Below are 22,315 nucleotides of genomic sequence, written 5' to 3'. Positions count from 1 at the left end.
TTTTTTTAAGCTCTATTACCTCAAACAGATAGTTGTGGTAAACAGGATTACAACTGTTTAGTGCATTTTAAACGTTTAGAACAGTACATTGCTGTCAAGACAAGAAACATTTCACAGTCATTTTCAAGTTATAAATAATTTTCATTCATATAACTGGCGTGAGAGTGCAACGTGGCTGAACTTGTTGGCATAGCAACGTGATACTTCCTGCCTGTGTGTCCTACGAAGGACATCTCGTTTAAGTCTGATTGAGGACACTCCGTATACTGCATCCTACACAGGACGTGTCCTTCAGAGGACGCAGCCTTCGAAATTTAACGAAATGAGACACAGCTTATAGTTTCTGCTCCTCTCAATTTCGATTTCGTTTCAACTCCTACGGTGGCCGATTTAGTCCTGGCTTCCAGTTCGACCTCTTCGGTGAGTGTTAAAAACTATTATAATTTGCAGTTATTTAATTTGCCAAATGATCTATGATCAAATTAATCTATGTAAAATGAATAATAGTTTTACGTTTTCGTTATTTTTTACCATTTCATTGCTAACATCAGCTATCAGGTTCCCAGACGAATGCATCTTAGTAAAGTATCTTTTATCAGTGCTATCGTTATTCTGTATAATGTACGACATCACTAGCGTAAGGCAAACAAATTATAATGCAATTCAAATATTAATCTCATGTTATCCGTCATAGAACACAGATTTATGTTATAAGGTAAACAATACTTTTTCATCATTGACGCGAGGAAAACTATCCTAGACGTCGTTCTAGTGTTATGTTCAGCACACCATGATATAATTAGCCAAGCAACAATAAAACTTCCAATATACACAAATAGGCTGAATTAATATTACCTGTCGAGAAGAAAGCAGGCAACGTCGGCGTTCTTTTTAAAATCGTGGCTCCTCATGAGCTCTTTCCATCTTGGAAAGGCCACTCCAATATTTACTTTTGTCTTGTTGATTTGCCCGTTGCGTTGCCGTCTTAATTCTCTTTTCCGCTTCCTTGGCGACTCTGATACATATCCCGCAATGTTACTAGGTCCCCGACCCGGGTCGAATTCGGTAATCAATCCCGGGACGTGGTTGCTTTCACACAGAAGGCGACCCGGCAATGTTCTGGGAATATTGCGGGTCCGACGTGCAGTGTGAAAGTGGCTATAGAGTGATCCTCCATCATCATATAGCAGCCTCAAGCAATCCTCCTCTTCACATTCGACACGGTGCCATCGAGTGTAAAAACGCGAAAAGCAAAGCTTGAATTTACGGGTATGTCCCTCTTTGGCAAATGTACTTTCAAGATGGAGGGACAACATGGCGACCGCCATCCGAACCCTCAACACATATGTATTTTCAATGGTATATTATAAAATTACGAGAATGCATTATTACTTGAAAGAAGTAAATATACATTAATGAGCACATATATTTTTGAAAGAACTAAGTGTTTTTAGCTAAGAATAATCTAAAAAAGTTACACAGTGTAGCTTTAAGGGTGTCATGAACTGGCTTTTAAAAAAAATGTATACTGTTGTCTGAGGTCAATTAATGACAACATTTGTGTGGTTTTTACATTCAAAAACATCATAACCAATAAGTAATAGGCTATTTTCTACACTGGTTTTGAGGCTCTCTCCTAAACGCTGGGTTTTGATGGGCGTGCAGCACTGGAGACTTGGAAGTAAACGCCTACGGCTAGGATTGGATAATATTTGCATATTTAATGAGCTTCAGCTCCGCTGTCAGTCCACGTGATGGAGAGGAGAGATTGTGGAAGAAGCGACAACTAGAATGATTTTATCGACCACAGGGCTTGTAAACGTCTTTATCAAACAAACACAATGTTCTATTTCTCATTGACACGCGATTGATTGGACAGTTATTTTTATATTACACATAGCGTGCAAGATCGGACAATAAAGGCGTGAACCGCGTGCACACACATACACGTTTGGCGCGCGCGCCACCCTTCGCCCGCCGGGCAAAACTTACTGATTAGTCGCCAACAGTGATGGCAATAATAGATGATTAGTCGACTAATCGTTCTAATAATCGGTAGATTAGTTGAATATTAAAATAGTCGATTGTTGCAGCCCTAATTTAGACAAACTTATATATAACTGAAACTGGGATGCGATCTCTTTTTCCCAGGATGCTTTGCAGTGACAATCAAAAAGGAGTGTGAATGTTAAAATTAAGTGTTATAAAATGTTTTTGGGCAGTATTAAGATTTAGTTGTCTTTATGGGGTGTGACGAGTTTTTATCGTGGTGACGAGTGTTTGAGAACAGATATACGGTATTTTAAATATGTTATGTTAAAGCAAGTGCTATGCTAATGCTATCAAAGCATTATGTTACCAATTAGCAAGATGGCATTTATTGAATTAGCTAGTTAAACATTTTTAGTAGTGCAAACTTGGCTAGCTTTAAGTTGATCATTTTCCTTTAAACTTTTTGGAGGTTTTCTTTCTCTAAAAGTTGGTTGGAATTCTTTCTCAGAATAATTAATCTCAATGTTACTAGGTCCCCGACCCGGGAAGAATTCAGTAATTAATTTCGGGACGTGGTTGCTTTCACACAGAAGGCGACCCGGCAATGTTCCGGGAATATTGCGGGTCTGACGTGCAGTGTGAAAGGGGCTATAGAGTGATCCTCCATCATCATATAGCAGCCTCAAGCAATCCTCCTCTTCACATTCGACACGGTGCCATCGAGTGTAAAAACGCGAAAAGCAAAGCTTGAATTTATGGGTATGTCCCTCTTTGGCAAATGTACTTTCAAGATGGAGGGACAACATGGCGATCGCCATCCGAACCTTCAACACATATGTATTTTCAATGGTATATTATAAAATTACGAGAATGCATTATTACTTGAAAGAAGTAAATATACATTACTGAGCACATATATTTTTGAAAGAACTAAGTGATTTTAGCTAAGAATAAACAAAAAAAGTTACACAGTGTAGCTTTAAGGGTGTCATGAACTGGCTTTTAAAAAAAATGTATACTGTTGTCTGAGGTCAATTAATGACAACGTTTGTGTGTCTTCATTACTTATCATAACCAATAAGTAATAGGCTATTTTCTACACTGGTTTTGAGGCTCTCTCCTAAACGCTGGATGATTTTATCGACCACAGGGCTTGTAAACGTCTTTATCAAACAAACACAATGTTCTATTTCTCATTGACACGCGATTGATTGGACAGTTATTTTTATATTACACATAGCGTGCAAGATCGGACAATAAAGGCGTGAACCGCGTGCACACACATACACGTTTGGCGCGCGCGCCACCCTTCGCCCGCCGGCCAAAACTTACTGATTAGTCGCCAACAGTGATGGCAATAATAGATGATTAGTCGACTAATCGTTCTAATAATCGGTAGATTAGTTGAATATTAAAATAGTCGATTGTTGCAGCCCTAATTTAGACAAACTTATATATAACTGAAACTGGGATGGGATCTCTTTTTCCCAGGATGCTTTGCAGTGACAATCAAAAAGGAGTGTGAATGTTAAAATTAAGTGTTATAAAATGTTTTTGGGCAGTATTAAGATTTAGTTGTCTTTACGGGGTGTGATGTGTTTTTATCGTGGTGACGAGTGTTTGAGAACAGATATACGGTATTTTAAATATGTTATGTTAACGCAAGTGCTATGCTATGCTAATGCTAATGCTATCAAAGCATTATGTTACCAATTAGCAAGATGGCATTCATTGAATTAGCTAGTTAAAGCTAGCCAAGTTTGCACTACTAAAAACGTTTAAGTTGATCATTTTCCTTTAAACTTTTTGGAGGTTTTCTTTCTCTAAAAGTTGGTTGGAATTTCTCAGAATAATTCGGAATGTTGTTGTTGCATTTTCATCAGTGCAAAAGGGAAAATATGATATATTAGTATAAATAAATAATGTCTGACCAGGATGTGTTTCACAATAATGACAGTGATATTTGTGATTGACTGTCATGAAAATAGTTTTTATGCATAAAATAATTTCCTTTTGATTAAATGGTGAATATTACTTCCAGCTCTATGATAATGCAAGAAGTGCACTGGGCCATTTTTAGCATGCTTAAAATAAACTAAAAGTCCAAAGCGTGTTTGACTAGTAGTTTCATCACTTAGTGTATCTGGGCTTTGGTTCAGGTCGGTGGTCCACCCATGACCACAGCATGCCAGATCTGTAATCAGCGGTGGGACGCTGCTAAACAGAACAGAAGTGCACTGTAATATGTTGGGCGTGCTAATTTCCTCATGTTTGCTTTAGCATCTGTTGTCCCTGATTTCTAAATCTGGTTTTGATTAGCTTAATGGGCATTTCAAATAGGAAAGAAAACATTTGATTAAGGGCTTTCATTTCTTCTGTTTCTGATGATAGCTTGCACACTAGCTGGAGGATTTAGTGCTAACCAGGAAGATTTCAGGAACAGGAAGAGGAATATTTTGGGTTGGACTTCTCAGAACACAATAATAGAGTAGGGCTGTCTCTGAATGACTAGATCATTCTCTAGCCTCAAATGTCAGGGTGATCAGCCGGTACCAGTTGGCCAATGTTAAGCATGAATTAATTCATCCTAATTCCTCAGTTTTGGTCATTTCAAACTAGTATATGAACTGACTAAATTCAATACAATGCAAATTGTCATGTGCATGTGCATCCATTAGATCCTTAACCAACAACATCTGGAAAAGTTTGCATATGTGCATAATTAACCAGCTGATTATTCTTAGAAATTGATGGTTGTTTTTTTTACGCTATCCAATCCAATCACAATTTGATTTGCTCTAAGAAATAAGCAAGGTACAAACAAGAAAATAAATGCAAAAGTATTTGAAACACAATGTGCAGTGACGGCTGTTCTTCTCAGACCATCATTTTAGTTTCATGGTCACTCTCTAAATTACAGCCTTTATGCCACAGCTGAAGGAAGTTGCCCTCGATAGAGCACAGTTAGAAATCACTCATACGTGCCATTTAAACAATGACGCACGACTGGCTTTGATTGCTTTGTCATTTCGCCAGTCAAAGGAAATAGGTATGTCGAAAACAACTCTTTATTGACAACCACATTTAGTTAGCTACTTGTCATTCAACAGCATGCTATGAACTATGAAATTAAATGAATAGTTCATCCCGAAATTACCATTCATTTGAGATGGATCTTGGATGATACAGTTCACAACGCTATTCTAAATGATTCATTTGCAGGTTTGACTCACTGACTCAGTGATTCGGTTGCAACCAATACCCACTATTTTAGTGTTTTGTCATGACCTAGAACTGCTAGTTATTGACTTTTTGTGTTTTGGGAAGGTTGTGGACACAGGAACATGGCCTGTTTCAGTAATACAGAAACCTCAAGCACATAAACGGCTTGAAAACTATACATGGACGTCCGTCCGCTGTACTGCAATAAGTTGGCTCACATACTGAATACAACGCAAATATAGACAACCAAGTGCTCTTTTCTCCAACCTTTATTTATCCCCGGGTGGGCGGGTGAGCTCTTTAATTTTTTGTGGTCAGGAGGGTGATGTTTGGATCAGGGCAGGGACACACTCGGGGGGGTGTGGGGGTTTGGGAGAGTCACGCTGAGGACACTGTATCGGACAGAGATGTAATTGTGTCAAGTGACCCAGCCTCTGTAAAGTGGAATGCGTAGCAAAGTTGAGGCCTCTTAAACTCTACAAAGCACTTTTTATAGGAGCGATTAAAGAAAATTACAGGGTCTGATTGTACATGATTGTCAGGGACGCGATCAGCCGCTGTGGTTTGGGCGTCTGCCTGGTTCGTGCCAAGTGTGTGTGTGTGTGTGTGTGTGTGTGTGTGTGTGTGTGTGTGTGTGTGTGTGTGTGTGTGTGTGAGAGAGAGAGAGAGAGAGAGAGAGAGAGAGAGAGAGAGAGAGAGAGAGAGAGAGAGAGAGAGAGGTTGCATTAGACTGACAACTGTCTCAGTGATTGACCGTAAGATCCTTATGAGAGAGAGAGAGAGAGAGAGAGAGAGAGAGAGAGAGAGAGAGAGAGAGAGAGATTAATTTGATCAATGATATATTTGAGTATTATATGTCATTTAGTGTATTATTCTACCAGTAAACACCCAAGGGAAGAGACTTAGGTTTAGACTTTTCATAAGGATGAAGTGGTAACTTTGGAATACATTAAAGATTCAAAAATGTTCATATCCAGTCTAAGACTAAATTCCCACTTTTTCCAGGTTTGACTGCGCAAATGTTGTTGAAGCCTGCTCTTTATGATTTTACCCCAGGCAACCTAAAAACTAAAGTTTGACCACTTGGTGGCATTGTATTTGTCTGGTTGTCATCAGTCACAAGCAGGATGATGACCAGATACATATTAAATATTTAACAACATAATATCATAAATATGATGTAATGAAAACAAACATTTTATAAGATTCAACTTAGATAACAAAAAATATAATTATATAAAAGATTCTTTAAATGTACTTGTGCTAAAATTTTTAAAAGTTTTTTGGATCCATAAATAAGTCCTTAAAAGTTTGTCCTGATGAAAAGCTCTCTTAACATTAAAGATCGGGCAGTCCAAATGTATATGTTTGGTACTACAGTATTGACATTTTGGTGCTTCTTCACCCTTCAATAAATGCCCAGTCTATATACGACACCTTGCAAATACAACTTGTCTTGATTTAAAAGGATATGCATCTTTTGCCAACCAAATAATTTATTTTGACATACGGCCCATTCTGATTAGGATGATGTCCAGAATAATGTTTCAAAAATGAAAAAGATTTTTATTGGTTGCTTGTCTTCCTGTTGTTCCATTTACTTAATAAATGTATTCATTCATTCAACAGACTGAAAAAAAGGTTAAAAAAAGTAGATTGTGTAAAATGTTTTTCTACATTTTTAAAAATGTTTCTTTTTTCTCATAGTAAAAGCTCATATTATCCACATCCGCTAAGTTCCAAAAAGAAATGAAAAAAATCACAAAACTTTAAAGCACCACAAAAGTGTCATGAATTCAAAAGTCTACAACTTATTGACAATTTTATGGCTCTTTTATGAAATTTGTTGGTGCTTCACATACACCTCTGAAAAAAAATTAAGAGACCACTTAACATTGATTAAATTTTTTTTTTTCCAGAGCTGTACTTGGTTGTATATAGAGGTTCTATTCTTAAAAAAATTACTTTTGTCTATATCATAGGAAAAAATAGCATAAATAGCAATTTATTTCAGCCTCCGAATGATTCTGGATCATATATCTATTAGCTGAGCTCGATAGCCATGGGTCTCTCCACGCTTGAGGACGTCACCGCTTTGGCTGCGCTCGTCATTCTTTAGCTCCGCCCACACGATACGCCTCTAGGCGCTCGTTTTTTTCCGGAAAGACTCGGTACAGCCCATATTTCTTTTATAAATATGATAAAACTAAAGACTTTTCGGAGATATGAAGGATGCAATACTACTCTATAGGTACTCAAGATTGACATGAGATTGACTGAAACTGAGGGGTTCACCCCCCCCTTTAATAAATGCTGTATAAGTATTGTAAATTCTTAGTTCATTTATTTTTTTGTCTCAATTATTCCTCTAAAGATAACAGTGATGTGTGTGTGTGTGTGAGTTCAGAGCACACAACATTTGCCAATCACATCACCTGTACGTCTTTTCCTGTACTCTCTTTTCAATTAAAAGTGACAAAAAGACCAAACAAAAGCAATAAGCATTCATAGTGTCTAGGCTAATATTAGCATCCTTCCTTAGCAAGTTCCTCTCTACAAATAGCACATTTTCATCACAGATGCCATAGTAAAGCAAGTCTGCTGGTGTTGCGTTTCTTCCTGTCACCACTGCTGTCACTAGCTATGCGTCGCCATGTGAAATCTGCCCGTTTGTACGGCCTAAATTATCACAGCTGTGACGTTAGCATAGCTGCACTCCACCAAACTCTAAGCTCACTGGACCAACCTGTAACTTTCCCCACGTCTGTTTGCCAATGTCATTGAGTCGTATGTTATGCCGCCACGTCTTCGCTGGAGGGCTTGCAAAGGATCCTCTAACAGTCTGTCTTCAAGCACAGAGAGGAAGATGGATAGTATTACAGTGGCAGTCACTCTCAACTGTTAATTTCCTTCAGCTGCCAGTAAAATCATACCTCTTCAAACTGCTCAGAAACATTATGACATTCTTACTTAGGTTTCATTTAAATTTCAAATGTTCTCCTAAAATGCCTTAAAGGGTTCCTATTATGCTCATTTACAGGTACATAAATGTGTTTATGGGGCCTACTGGAATATACTATATTGCCAAAAGTATTGGGACCCCCCTCCAAATCATTGAATTCAAGTGTTCAATCACTTCCATGATCACAGGTTTATAAAATCAATCACTAGGCATGCAGACGCGTCTACAAATATTTGTGAAAGAACGGGTCGCTCTCAGGAGCTCAGTGAACACAAGCGTGGTACTGTGATAGGTTGCCACCTGTGCAATAAGTCTATTTGTGAAATTTCCTCACTATAATAATTCCACGGTCAGCTGTTAGTGGTTTGATAACAAATGCTGAAGCACACAGTGTGTAGAAGTCGCCAACTTTCAATAGCTACAGACCTCCAAACTTCATGTGGCCTTGAGATTAGTTCAAGAACAGTGCATAGATAGCTTCATGGAATGGGTTTCCACGGCTGAACAGCTCATCCAAGCCTTACATCACCAAGTGCAATGCAAAGCGCCAGATGCAGTGATGTAAAGCACGCCGAATCATGCTTTTATGTCTGGCAATCTGGGTTTTGCGGTTGCCAGGAGAACGTTACTTGCCTGACTCTATTGTGGCAAGTGTAAAGTTTGGTGGGGGAGGGGGAGTATGCAGTGTGTGTCTGAAATATAAAGCTTCTGTAACTACGGTAGCAATAGCATTAGAATTTCCGTAGTAGGAAGGCTAAAAAAAATGGGGTTAGTTTAGACAGAAAGCATCTCTTGGACATGGCACAACACATTACTAACACAAATTAAAGGGTTAGTTCACACAAAAGTGAAATTTATGTCATTAATGAGTCTCCCTAGTTCATCTTCAGAACACAGTTTAAGATATTTTATATGTAGTCCGAGAGTGTATCCAAGTGTATGCACACTATACTGTCCATGTCTAGAAAGGGAATAAAAACATCATCAGAGTAGTCCATATGAGACATCAGTTAGTTCATTAGAATCTCTTGAAGCATCGAAAATACATTTTGCTTCAAAAATGACAAAAACTACGACTTTATTCAGCATTGTCTTCTCTTCCGTGTTTGTTTTCAAACCCTCAAATAAAGATTCAAACGGTCATTAATCAGTGGATTGATTCATGATTCGGATCGCGTGTCAAACTGCTGAAATCACTTAACATTGGCGATCCGAATCATGAATCAATCCGCTGGTTCATGACCGTTTGAATCTTTATTTGAGGTTTGAAAACCTATTGTCCTAAAACCTAAATCTATTTTCATCCTAATTATGTCTGCATAACATAAACCGTTTAAATGTTAAATATTTGTGAGCAAAAAGGTTTGTCATTGGCGAAATACCACGGCAGATTGCCTGGCCACCTGGAGCCAGTACAATAAAATGTCAGCAAAAAAACTAAATTCACAATATGAATTAATGATGAAGACTGCTCTCCTAAAAGCAGATGTTTAGAAATTTCAGGCGACCCTGTAGTGTTAATAAAGCACAGATTTTAATACCTCCTAATGCATCGTATCAACCCAAATAGGATTAAAAAATATAACTGCAGAAATCAATTGCTCTATAATCCAAGCACCTGTGGAGAGTTGTGTAGTTCCTAAGGTCATTTTGCCATCCAAAAATATGTTCACCCATAATTTTATGTTTCTCTCCACAGATGTTCTGTGTCCCAATATGAAGGTCCAGGCAGGCCGTTTCAGACCGAACAGCACCAGTGCTGGAGTGTCAGAGGTCCCAGGTAATGTTTCCATGTTTTCCCATAATGCTTTGGTGTTAAGTGTCATGAAAGCCCCTCGGCATTGTTTGCATCTGAGGTAAAGTTCACATGGTGTCATGAATAATTATGAGAGCAGCTTCTCATAGGATAAGCAGTGTCTCATGAATAATTATGGGAGCTTTCAGCTCACCTTGTTGAAGCTCTAAATCCATTTGTTATAAATGGGCTTTTTAGATATATTTAGATAGGCTTTTTTAAAAATGATCATGTGTGTGACGTTAACATCTCAAAACTATTTATGATCCTTTAATATATGAGTTTCATCTAAAGAGGTGAGAACTTTTCCGCCTCTCACAGTTACACAGTTACATGAACTGTGTCTTATTTTTCGATTAGTGGTCAAAAATAACTGAAGAAATGCACAGTATAATGACTTTGACATATGGACTCCCAATTTTGCACTTTAGAGTCTTTTTTTATGTGGATGTAGGTATTGATACCACAAACCTACAAGCCTAGTTTCTACATTTAATGTACTTTTGGGTCAGAAATAAAGCTTTTTTTTCCCTGAAGGTTATGCTTTAAAACACGAAACATTTCAGCGAGACACTGAGGTTTCGAAATAAGAGATCTTTTGCCCTCCTGTGTTCTAAGAAACGTAGAGTTCTTTAGTGATTACACAGATCTGGAGGATGTTGTGTTTGGGTCTTCAGGGGGTTCTGAGTTCCTCTGCGAGACGCCCACTCAAATTCATCAACCTAAAGTAAGAAACCAGACCAAAACACACACACAGACATACACACAGACACACACACAGAGAGAGGGGGGGACACTTCACCTGTGCAAGAAAATGACTATACAATCTGGTGCAATAGGGGTGTGTGGAACAGAAGGACCGATTTACTGGCATATCGGCTACAGACACTGCTGTATGTACAAAATGGTCAAGAGAGACATTTTTCATTAAATCTGATGAGTTTGGGTCATGTTTTAACTGAAAAATCTTGATAAATCCATAGTTGTAGCCCTGTAAAATGATTTATGCTTTGAAAAACAGCTCTTTCTTTGAGCTGGACTTTTTTTTTAATAGGCAGCGGCTAAAGTGATGCTATTACACTTCACACTACTTATGTGAAAATAGCAGTAGTGATATGCTTTTTACTGTAAGTTCAAATAGTGAAAGATTCTATTTAGAAAATAGAAAAATATCAGTATTTTCTTCAGGAATGAGTATTTGCAATGAGTGTACATAATAGTTAGATACTATTTGCTCCTCAGTATTTTAGTACATAATAAAACAGTATGCAATAATTAACATATTGAGTGTAAATGATTATATTTATTAAATGAATGACGCCTTATTGGGACAATAATGCCCTCCCTACACCTACCCCCGATAACCACTTTATTATTAAAAGTACCCTAGAATGAGTTGAACAACTATGTTAAATTGCTCTCTGATATCTAAATAGAGGGTATGTGGCTTATTTAAGGTCAAAAATTACCCAGATATGGTTTTACAGGTCCATTTACAACCCTTGAAATTGTCCCTATATAGCAGGGATGGGCAACTTCGATCCTGGAGGGCCACTGTCTTGCAGAGTTTAGCTCCAACCCAGGCGCGCTGGAAGCCGTTTAATTCCGGGGAGGCTGAAAGTTGGGTCGGAAAATGTTTGACGTCATTATGTTGTCGGTGGCGACCAGACAGGTGTTGTAGTAGAACCCCCCTTTACCGTCAAAGAGCACAGACCGACACACCGCCCCAGATTATTGTTGTTTAAAATGAATTACTTGTTAAAACGCGATCATACCATTGGTATCGGAAGCAAAACTGTGGGTGGTCTGGTGGGTGGTCAGAATTTGTTTTTGCTGGAATAATGTTAGATACAAATATACTGCAGTTTACTAAACGATTGATTGCGCCAGACAACTAAGTTAGTTTATAAGTTATGTGTTATTGACGAAATTTAGGCTATTTTAGATTTCAATCTGCAGAAGGGATCGACATACATATCTACTGTTGTATTTTATGACAACACTGGTAGCAAATAATATTAACCTTTGTCATTTGACAAACTGTTATATTGTGCTACTTGGAGTTTCCAATTGTTACTTTACTAGCATCTTGGGTTAGATCTAGACAACACAGAGGATATTATCGTAATGTTGTCGAACTAAGAAACTTTCAATTGAATCAGAAATTGGTTCAACAGTCAAGAAGTGGATCAAATCACTACTTACTGCTTGCAGGAATATGGTTGGAATCGGCCCTTTCTTCAGTTTTAGACGCCGAGAGAAGTCTGCTTGATATTGTCCCAGGTTAGAAAAACTGTCCAAGAAAAAGGGAGAAAAAGACGAATTCGAACTTGGGTCGATCATGTTAAAAGTATGCTACATGCCACACTTCCGACACCATGCCACTGACATGTTTTTAGGCATTTTTTGCACTCTGGCCCAACCAGACATTGTAGGTCGGAGTTAGTGTATATAGCTTCTACCAACAAGACGAGTATAATAGACACTGAAAAATTGGCATCTACATTGTTTAGAAACAGAAAGCAAAACACTTTAGAAAGTTTCTGAAATGTGGTCCATTTGAATATTTATAATGAGGAAAAGTGCTGACTTCAGTATTTAGATGAAATGTAAGGTGTGATCTCTCCACGTCTGAACATAATTTGTGGGTCATTTCGCTCTCCTTATAGTTTCTATCTTCTTGATTTTTGTGCTTAGATCTGTTTGGTTGGAGTTCTTTTGGATTGCACTGACTAGACTAGATCTCTCCTCTGGTGGCTGTAAGTGCTAATTATGGCGTCTCGATCCTGTAATCTGCAATATTCAAGAGAACAACACAAGCTAAATCTTCAGGGAAATTCCAGGTTCACATGAGATGTCACAATTGCTGAAGCTGCCAACATCTGCATGCTGTTTCCAAAGTTTGGAACATCAGTGTTGGCCAAAGCAAGGCCGAAATGGACATACAAATTTGCTGACTCAAGACTGCATCTGTGAAGTAACTATAACATCACAAAACTAGTTTATCTGTAGCACTTACACACTTAAATCTCTGATGGAGTGTTTGAAAGATGTGTTTTGAGGGTTTGGAAAGTTCAAGTAGGATAAATTGACAGTAAAAAGCCAGTAAATTGGATTTCTGAAAGCGTAACTAGACATGTCTCTGAAATTCCTGAAATTCTCTTTGATCAGTGTGTCAGAATGCATTTGAACCAAAGTTATTATTTTTTCAAAAGTTTTTCTTACAATTTTTTTTCTTAATCTTTTCTCCATTTTTGTTTTAAAAACCCTTGTTTTTTCTCTAAATCTTCAATGCACCATCAAATCAATGGATTTTCCCTGCCCGCATACTGTGAATTCTTGGTTGTAAGTGCACTAACTAATTTATATGGTTCATATAACTCAACACAAGCTTTTTACAAACGTGTTTAGGCCCATTAACACAAAACACAGAACTGTAAAGTATAACAATAACTACATTAGCATCCACGCTATCTCACAATATCATTGGTTTTGTCGTCTGCCGTTGGATTCTGATTGGCTAATTTTTTATTGTCCAAAAGCTTGGGGAAAAAAAGCTTTGTTCTGAAAGTGATTCCAATTAAATAGTCTATTTTATTATCATTATAGTTGTGATGTGGACTCTGCTATTCTTTTATACAGTTGTGGTTTGAATTATCGGCACGCCTGGTAAATATGATCAAAGTGTGGCAAAGTGATGGCTGTAAAAAATAAATCTGCATTGTTTATTCTTTTGATCTATTGTTAAAAAAAAAAACTGCGAAAACATAACCTTTCATTGAAGTAAAATAATGAAAAGTCAGGGGAAAATCACACTATGAAATATATGTTTTTCTCCAAGCCACATTGGCCATAATTATTGAGTAAAATATCTCCGAATTATATTTCCACTAATATTAAAAAAACTTTTGCACACCAGGGTGACTAGAAACATGAAATTGTCCAGCTATGACGTCTTGTTCCAGAGAAGTGTAAACATGAGGAATCACAGTGGCCAAATTTCCTTAATCATTCATCACAATGAGTAAAACCAAAGAATATAGTTCTGATGTGCAGCAGAAGATTGTTGAGCTTCACAAAATAGAAAGTGGCTGTAAGAAAATAGTTAAAGTGTTTACAATCCCCATTTCCACCATCAAAGCAATAATTAAGAAGTTCCAATCAACTAAAGATCTTACCAATCTGCCTGGAAGAGGACGCGTGTCTATATGCACAGTGAGGAGAAGAGTTTGAGTGGACAAAGACTCTCTAATGATCACAGATGGAGAATCGCAGAGATAGTCCTGGGGTCAGAACACCTAAGAAAAACAAATCAAACAACCCCTACATCACCACATGTTGTTTGGGAGGGATTCAAGAAAAATCCCCCTCGCTCATCCAGAAACAAACTCCAGTATATTCCGTTGTCAGCAGGACTTGACATGAACTTTTTTGCTCACCAGCCACCGTGGCTAGTGGTTTTCCAAAATAACTAGCCACTCAGCATTTTCACCGGCCACAATTTTGCAGTTTGGAAATTACATTTTATATGATTAAAGTTGACTTTGGCATGCTTAAATTACTTGATTTTGAGTCAATTTACTTGATTTTGAAGATTTAAAACCCTTTCAAACTTTCATATGCAGAGTGACCACCCAAATCAAGACTACATTGTATATCAGCTGGGATGTGCAGGTGGGCAAGGGCTGGACAACTACAGCAAATTACACGTGTGCATGTGTATTTAATTATTCAGGCACAAGGAGCAGTGTTGGGCAAGATACTTGGAAAATGTAGTGAGCTAAGATACCAGTTACTCTACATTCAATTAAGCTTCACTACACTGAAGCTGGGGGTAGCTAGGAAATGTAGCAAGCAAAGCTACAGCAACTTGGCAAAAGTAATTTACTACATCTGAGCTATTTTTATTTATTTCATTTTATATTAAACCACCTTCATTCCAATCAATGCTATCTCTGTGATCAATATAATTCAAGCAGATTGACATGCATACTTTTTCAGTTATGCAAAAATTGTCCAAAATCAATTTGGCAACAAAAACATGTGTGTGTGTGTGTGTGTGTGTGTGTGTGTGTGTGTGTGTGTGTGTGTGTGTGTGTGTGTGTGCCCTTGTTTATATTACATTGTGGGGACCAAATGTCCCCAGGATAGTAAAACCTGAGATTACCTTCATTGTGGGAACCAGCCAGCGGTCCCCACTTTTCAGGAGGCTTAGAAACCATACTGGATGAGTTTTTTTGAGAGAGTAAAAATGCAGAATGTTCCTGTGATGGGTAGGCTTAGGGGCAGTGTTGGGGTTAGAAAATATGTTTTGTACAGTATAAAAAACCATTACGTCTATGGAGAGTCCCCACAAAGATAGTGAACTAGACGTGTGTGTGTCTGTGTGTGTGTGTGTGTGTGTGTGTGTGTGTGTGTGTGTGTGTGTTCTATCTGCATGGAAAAAATAATAATTAATTCATATCAAGAGGTGGCCATGCTGGACCCCTATGCTTTTAATAAGAGGTGTTTATTCAACAGACACAATAGATTCTTTTAAAACTTTGCACTGAAGACGATTTCTCTTTTGTCACCACGTGGATGACGCGCGTGCAACAGCGAACTGAGCGCTCGGAAACAAACGTCAACTAGATAGTGCGCGTATCCAGTGCACGCACCGAACCCGTCTTTCCGCGCTCACTGCCAAAGGAGTCTTTTGGAAGACTCATGCGCATCTGTGCGCCTCGGCGCGAGGCAGAAAGCAACATAGAATGTGAAGTATAACGGCGACTTGGCAGTTGTTTCCAATTTGAGCTTGATCTTCAGAAATGCTTGGGAAAGTGCAAACGAAAAATGTAGTTAAGCTAGTAGCGTCACTACTTGTAGCGACGCTATGCCCAACACTGGAGAACTGATTGCACGTGTGACAGAGAGAGAGCACGCTTCTGTTGTGTGCCATTCACGCGATTCCGCCTATCCCGCCTTCACTTACTGCAAGTTGATCGATAAAGAATAGTAAAAAAATTGTAATTTTGTGATACGACGGTCTTGGCATTTCATTTGGCTGTAGGCTGATATTACATTCAACCCGCCACAGTGGCTAGTGAGAGTGGCTGCCGTACCCGCCACAGCTGAAATCTACCCGCATTTGGCGGGTTGGCGGGTGTTAATGTCAAGCTCTGGTTGTCAGACACGACTGGAAATTCAATTGGGACCTGATTCTGTGGTCAGATGAAACTATGAAAAGAGCTTTTTGGCAGAAAAACCACCAGATGGGTTTGGTTCAAACAGGGATAAAAATATTCCTTGTCCACGGCTAAAAATACCACTGGATCTTTAATGTTGTGGGCCTATTTTTTTTGCTGGAGGTCCTGGACATCTTGTCCAGATACATGGTATCATGGATTAATACCAACAGATAAAAAATCTAAACCTGACGGCCTCTGCTAGAAATCTGATAATGGGCCGTAGTTGGATCTTCCATAAGGACAGCGATCCAAAACAAACATCAAAATCAATACAAAAATGTGTCTCTGAACACAAAATGAAGCTTCTGCCATGACCATCCCAGTCCCCTGACCTGAACCCCATAGAAAATGAGTGGGGTGAACTGAAGAGAAGAAGCTCCAACATAGAGCTGGGAATCTGGAGGATCTGGAGAACTTCTGTTTGGAGGAATGATCTCTGATCTCTTGTCAGGTGTTCCTCAAACTCATCAGGCATTACAGAAGAAGACTCAGAGCTGTTATCTTGGAAAAAGGGGTTTGTAAAAAGTATTTAATAAAAGGGTCCTGATAATTATGACCGTGTTTTGGAGAAAAGCATTTATTTCATAATATAATTTACCCCCTACTTTCGATTCTTTTAAGCCCCTTTCACACTGCGATTCCGGCAAATGCACGGATAATGTGACCCGGCATTTGTTCCCGGGCCGCTAGATTTGGTCTATTCACACTGCCAGCGAAATACCGTAATATGTGCGCTTTCATACACAACCCGTAACGGTCCCGGGTCGAGTTGACACGTGACATCCAGATGTGACGTATAATGGTGAGCGATCTCAGCTTCAGCGCGGATAGTAAGGAGCTCCGTGGTCTCGACTTGTGTCCAGTTTGCACACATTTCTGCTTGTTTAATTTTAGTTTCTTTTTGTATACGAACACTCTCTGCGTTTAAAACACCGACTAGCTCTTCTGGCACTGCAGGGTTGTATTATTGAAAAAACAAGCTCTAGGAGTCGCACGATAACTACATACACGTTATGGCATTAGTTTTGGCCTTTGTTCACACAGTGCTCGTCCTGGATCAAACCCTGCAATATTACTAGGTCCCCGACCTGGGTTCAATTCGGTAATCAATTCCGGGATGTGGTTGCTTTCACACAGAAGGCAACCAGGCAATGTTCTGGGAATATTGCGGGTCCGACGTGCAGTGTGAAAGGGGCTTTAGACTACTTCAATGAAAGGTTAGATTTTTGTGATAAAAAAAGATCAAAAGGACGTGAACGGGTCTTTACTGTTGAAACTACTTTTTAAAAATTGCATTGACATTATTTGGAAGGTAATATATATCCAAATATCATTCAAAGTATAGACCAATAATAATATATATTTATCAGTTTATTGTTAAAGTTACAGGTTTTGCGCAGTTCTGGAAACCGGGGTTTTGAGCGGGAAGGGCAGATTTTCAAAAGGAGACGTTTCAAAAGCGGATAGGTGGAGTGCAAAGAAATTAAACAGAATACATGGGTTTCAAGTTGCGTTGTTAATAGTTTCATTGTTGTTTATGCATCTTAAAAACATAAGAGGCATAAAGGGGAAAAAACATCAAGATGTCCATTTTAGTGCATGCGTCTGGATCAAAGACTTGGCTGTGTAAACCACAGAGAAGTTTGTCACGCTAAAACACTGGCCATTTTAAAACGCTGCCGTAGCATTTTTTATGCGGTGACATCTTATACTTTAGGGGGCTGGTTTGCAGGCCGTCGCGTTGTGTGCAGAAGTGCCCATGATGTGTTCGGATCAAAGACACGCGTCGTAACATGCTTATCTGTGCCGCGCCGCATAACCGGCACTGCCTCCCTTGCTCTCACTGTTTAAAATAAGACTCGGTCATGATTATACGCTTTCACTCGCCAGGCCCAAATTACAGGTCCTGCTCCCCATGCGAGGTTCCTCCAAGCTTACAAACACTATAGGGAGAGAGAGAGAGTCGTGCCTGCGCATGGAGACGCAGAGACAAACAGAGAGTAATGGAAATGAGCTGAGAATTAAACAGCTGCAGGAAGAGTTCAGCATGGTGGGAAATCAAACAAACAGCTCGATCCAATACATCAAACTGATACAACTAAACATACAAGTGCTCAGAGCACACGATGATAAATGAATCTATTTTTAACATGATGAACTTTGACGTTCATTAACTACAAATTAAAGTTTACTCAGTCCCATATATGATATATCTAGGAATTAATATAATTTTAAAGTAAGAATATTTTATTTCATTTTTTTCATAGAATAAAATAAAATAATTTGGATAGAAAAGAAAAAAGTACATACAATTTGGCATTGGCATTATAGTATATTATTACCTAATATTGTGTTGGCTGCCAAAGCAGCCCTGATCCGTCAAGGCATGGACTTCACTAGTCCCCTGAAGCTGTGCTGTGGTATCTGTCCCTAAGATGTTAGCAGCAGATCATTTAAGTCCTGTATACTACGAGGTGGGGCCTCCGTGGATCGGACTTGTTTGTTCAGCACATCCCATAGATGCTCAACTGGATTGAGATCTGGGGAATTTGGAGGCCAAGTCAACACCTCAAACTCGTTATGCTCCTCAAACTATTCCTTAACCACTTTTGTTTTGTGGCATGAGCATTATCCTGCTGGAAGAGGCCACAGCCACCAGGTAATAGCGGCTTGCCTTCTTCCGAGAGTGCATTTTGGTGCCATATGTTCCCTAGGTAAGCAACGCGCACACACCCGATCATCCCCGTTATGTAAAAGAAAACGTAATTCATTACATCAGGCCACCTTCTTTCATTGTTCTGTGATCCAGTTCTGATGCTCATGGCACTGTTGGCGCTTTTGGAGATGGACAGGGGTCAGCATGGGCACCTTGACTGGCCTGCGGCTATGCAGCCCCATACACAACTAACTGCGATGCTCTGTGTATTCTGACACCTTTCTATCAGAACCAGCATTAACTTCTGGAGCAATTTGAGCTACAGTAGCTCGTCTGTTTGATGGGACAAGACGGGCCAGCCTTCGCTCCCCACGTGCATCAATGAGCCTTGGCCGCCCATGAACCTGGTCGGTTCTCCACTGTTCCTTCTTTGAACCACTTTTGACAGATACGGACCACTGCAGACCGGGAACACCCCACAAGAGCTGCAGTTTTGAAGATGCTCCGACCCAGTCATCTAGCCATTACAATTTGGCCCTTGTTAAACTTAAATCCTTACACTTGCCCATTTTTCCTCTTTTTAAAACATCAACTGGAAAATATTTAACTTACTGCCTAATATATCCCACAGGTGCTGTGATGAAGAGATAATCAGTGTTATTCCCTTCACCTGTCATAATGTTATGCATAATCTGTGGACAGTATATACACAAGACAAAAAAAAACTTCTAGTGACTGATCACATCAAAAAAAAAAAAATGAAGCTGGCCGAATTGAAATTCTGTGAACTGATGCAATTTAATTCACAGATATTCAATTTGGCCAACTGAAAAATGTAGATGTGATCAGTCACTAGAAAATATTCAATTGGAGACCTGAATTTTTCTACAGTGTAGTAGTATTGAAATAGTCTTGAAGTCATGAACACTTCAATTTTAATTCGCTGATAAACTAACCAGGTTTGATAATGTTGAAAAGCGTTGTTTCACATGTATCATGTTAATGAGAGAGATTTTAGAGCAATATTTTCTGCAAATAACTACAACTATAACTGCAAATAACCCCCCTTCAGACAGCAGACTCCTCATATAAGTATTTTGGGCTACTTTATGGTGTTAAACATCTTTTGTGTTTTTAAATCATAGAACGTTGGACAAACAAGAGTAAATTTCTTTCTTTCTATCTTTTTTTTTCTTTCTTTCTTTTTTTGTTGTTGCTGTTAACTATTCCTAAGTGGCAGATCGCACTATACTTGCTCCATATGCAAATATTGATTATTCTAATTAGTCCATTGTTTTTGAAAACTTTTTTTAAAACCTTAATACTGCTTTCATGGCACAAGCGACTGCAAAAGCTTTGAAATGTACCTTAACGGCCAAAGATGTATATTTAAAAAAGTAGCACAGATGGACAGGAAATTTGAACTGCCAACTATGCTGGTCTGGCAAAAATCTTGAGGGATTTGTTGTGTAAAAAAGCTTGAAAGATGAAAAGTGCTCTTGTTGTTTTATGCATTTATTTAAAAAAAAATGTTTTGTACTTTGCTGTTAATAGAGTATCTGCTTTCTTTCTACGCTCTCTGCCACCTGTTACTCCATTACAGACACAGACACACACACAGTCTGGCTTAGACTTGCACGTTCTCACATTACCACCGAGTTAAACAACTCCAAACATCCTTCAGTTCAAATAATCTTCTCTCCAGACTGTTTAAAAAGACCTCTGTTTGCTGACACGAACACACCTGCCCTAAGAAAACAACATGAGAGTGAAAGTGAGATCTCACAGGCGTCATATACACAAACTATCAGTGGTTCATGTACCGAGAGCGGAAGCTCTTTCGAACGTTTAACTTAACCAGCATTAGTGTGTCACAGATCGACCCTTGACTTTCAGGCAACGCCCAGGGCCCTGCTGGCATTGCCATGGCGACAGACTATGTATTGGTTAAAGGAGCGCCCTGGTTTGGCCACTATTCTTGGGTATATAAGGCCTATACTGCCAACCTCAGTAGATACACACACACATAAACGCACCCATGCGCTGAAGCACCAGTGACATAATTGCACATAAAGGGTTGGTTTTTAAAACATCTGGTGCAGCAAGTGCAGTTTAATGAGTGTTGGCTGCGGATCTGAAGCATTAATTAGTGGGCTGATATCCACACACACAGCACAGCTCCACTTTACTATTTTTAAAAAACAATGATGTCATGTTTGATCCCAGAGGCTTGGACTTTTTTTGTGTGAATGTGGAAAGTGGCTCGAGTGAGGCGTGTGATTTTGCTCGTGGATATGGAGGACGGATATTAGAACACTTAAAACACAGCTGACCAAATTGACCGTAATTTGACTCTTTTATTTGATTTATTTCCATTTATGTTCATGTTTTTTGTGTTCAAATATTTTTGTGTAAAATGTAAAGTTGATTGTTGTCTCATAAGTGATTTCATTATATATATATATATATATATATATATATATATATATATATATATATATATATATATATATATATATATATATATATATATATATATATATATATATATATATATATATAATATAAGGAAAAGCGTTCATTAAAATTATTAATATAATTATTATTTATAGTATGATACTATATATATATATATATATATATATATATATATATATATATATATATAGTATCATACTATAAATAATAATTATATTAATAATTTTAATGAACGCTTTTCCTTTCATGCATTCTGTTGAGTTAATTAACGTGGTATTATTTTGAGTTAATTAACATTAACATGAGTTAATTAAACATGTAATATTACATTTTATTTTACCTTAAACGGAACTTGTTTATGTTTATCGATTTTTATTTATTTATTATTATTATTATTTTTTAATGACATGCTGTGAAATGTGCTAAATCAGTAAATGTGCCAAACCTAGCAAAACTTAGAAGCTTTATATCATTGCCTATAGGCCTTCTTTGGCTTATTGGTTTATTGCACTATGAGATTATATTTAAATCTTATTTATCTCTTTTTTTAATAAACTTTAATCCTCTGCTTCAAGAAAGATTTAGGAAAGTTCATTTACAGTAGAGTGTGTTGTCATTTTGTCTCTTGGACTCCACCTAGTGATCATTGATGGACAGGCACATTAAAGATAATCTGCAGGGAGATTTGGTGAATGCCATTTCACATCTTTGTTGATCCTGGAACTGCGTTCCAATCAGCCAATCAGATTTGATGGAACAAGTTTGCAGTTTATGTCATTTTCTTTCTTCCCATGTTGGTCTCAGGTTTTGATTTGATGGAATACTTCAATGTGAGAGATTTTCTTGGAGAAAAATTTGAGCCAGGTCAAACCCCATATGTCCGGCTCGGTACCATGCCCATCGTCCAACAAACAGAGTAAGTGAATCATTACTTGCAATAGTATATTTAAAAATCACTTGTTTTTAAGCAGTTTTTCCTCTTT

The 22,315-nt window shown here is 38.3% G+C and overlaps 1 protein-coding gene across 1 annotated transcript in view; it reads left to right on the top strand.

Moving 5' to 3' along the window:
• Positions 1 to 22,315, top strand: part of col22a1 (collagen, type XXII, alpha 1) — an 84,888-nt gene that overhangs the window by 9,396 nt on the left and 53,177 nt on the right. Inside the window, 2 exon segments of the mRNA XM_067426624.1 lie at positions 9,876 to 9,956; positions 22,137 to 22,248. Of these exon segments, the coding sequence (XP_067282725.1) occupies positions 9,876 to 9,956; positions 22,137 to 22,248 (193 nt within the window).

Source organism: Pseudorasbora parva, chromosome 19, assembly GCF_024679245.1.
Source record: "Pseudorasbora parva isolate DD20220531a chromosome 19, ASM2467924v1, whole genome shotgun sequence".
NCBI lineage: Eukaryota > Metazoa > Chordata > Actinopteri > Cypriniformes > Gobionidae > Pseudorasbora > Pseudorasbora parva.
The sequence above is the reverse complement of the archived record's forward strand: the minus strand, read 5'-3'. Positions and strand labels throughout refer to the sequence as shown.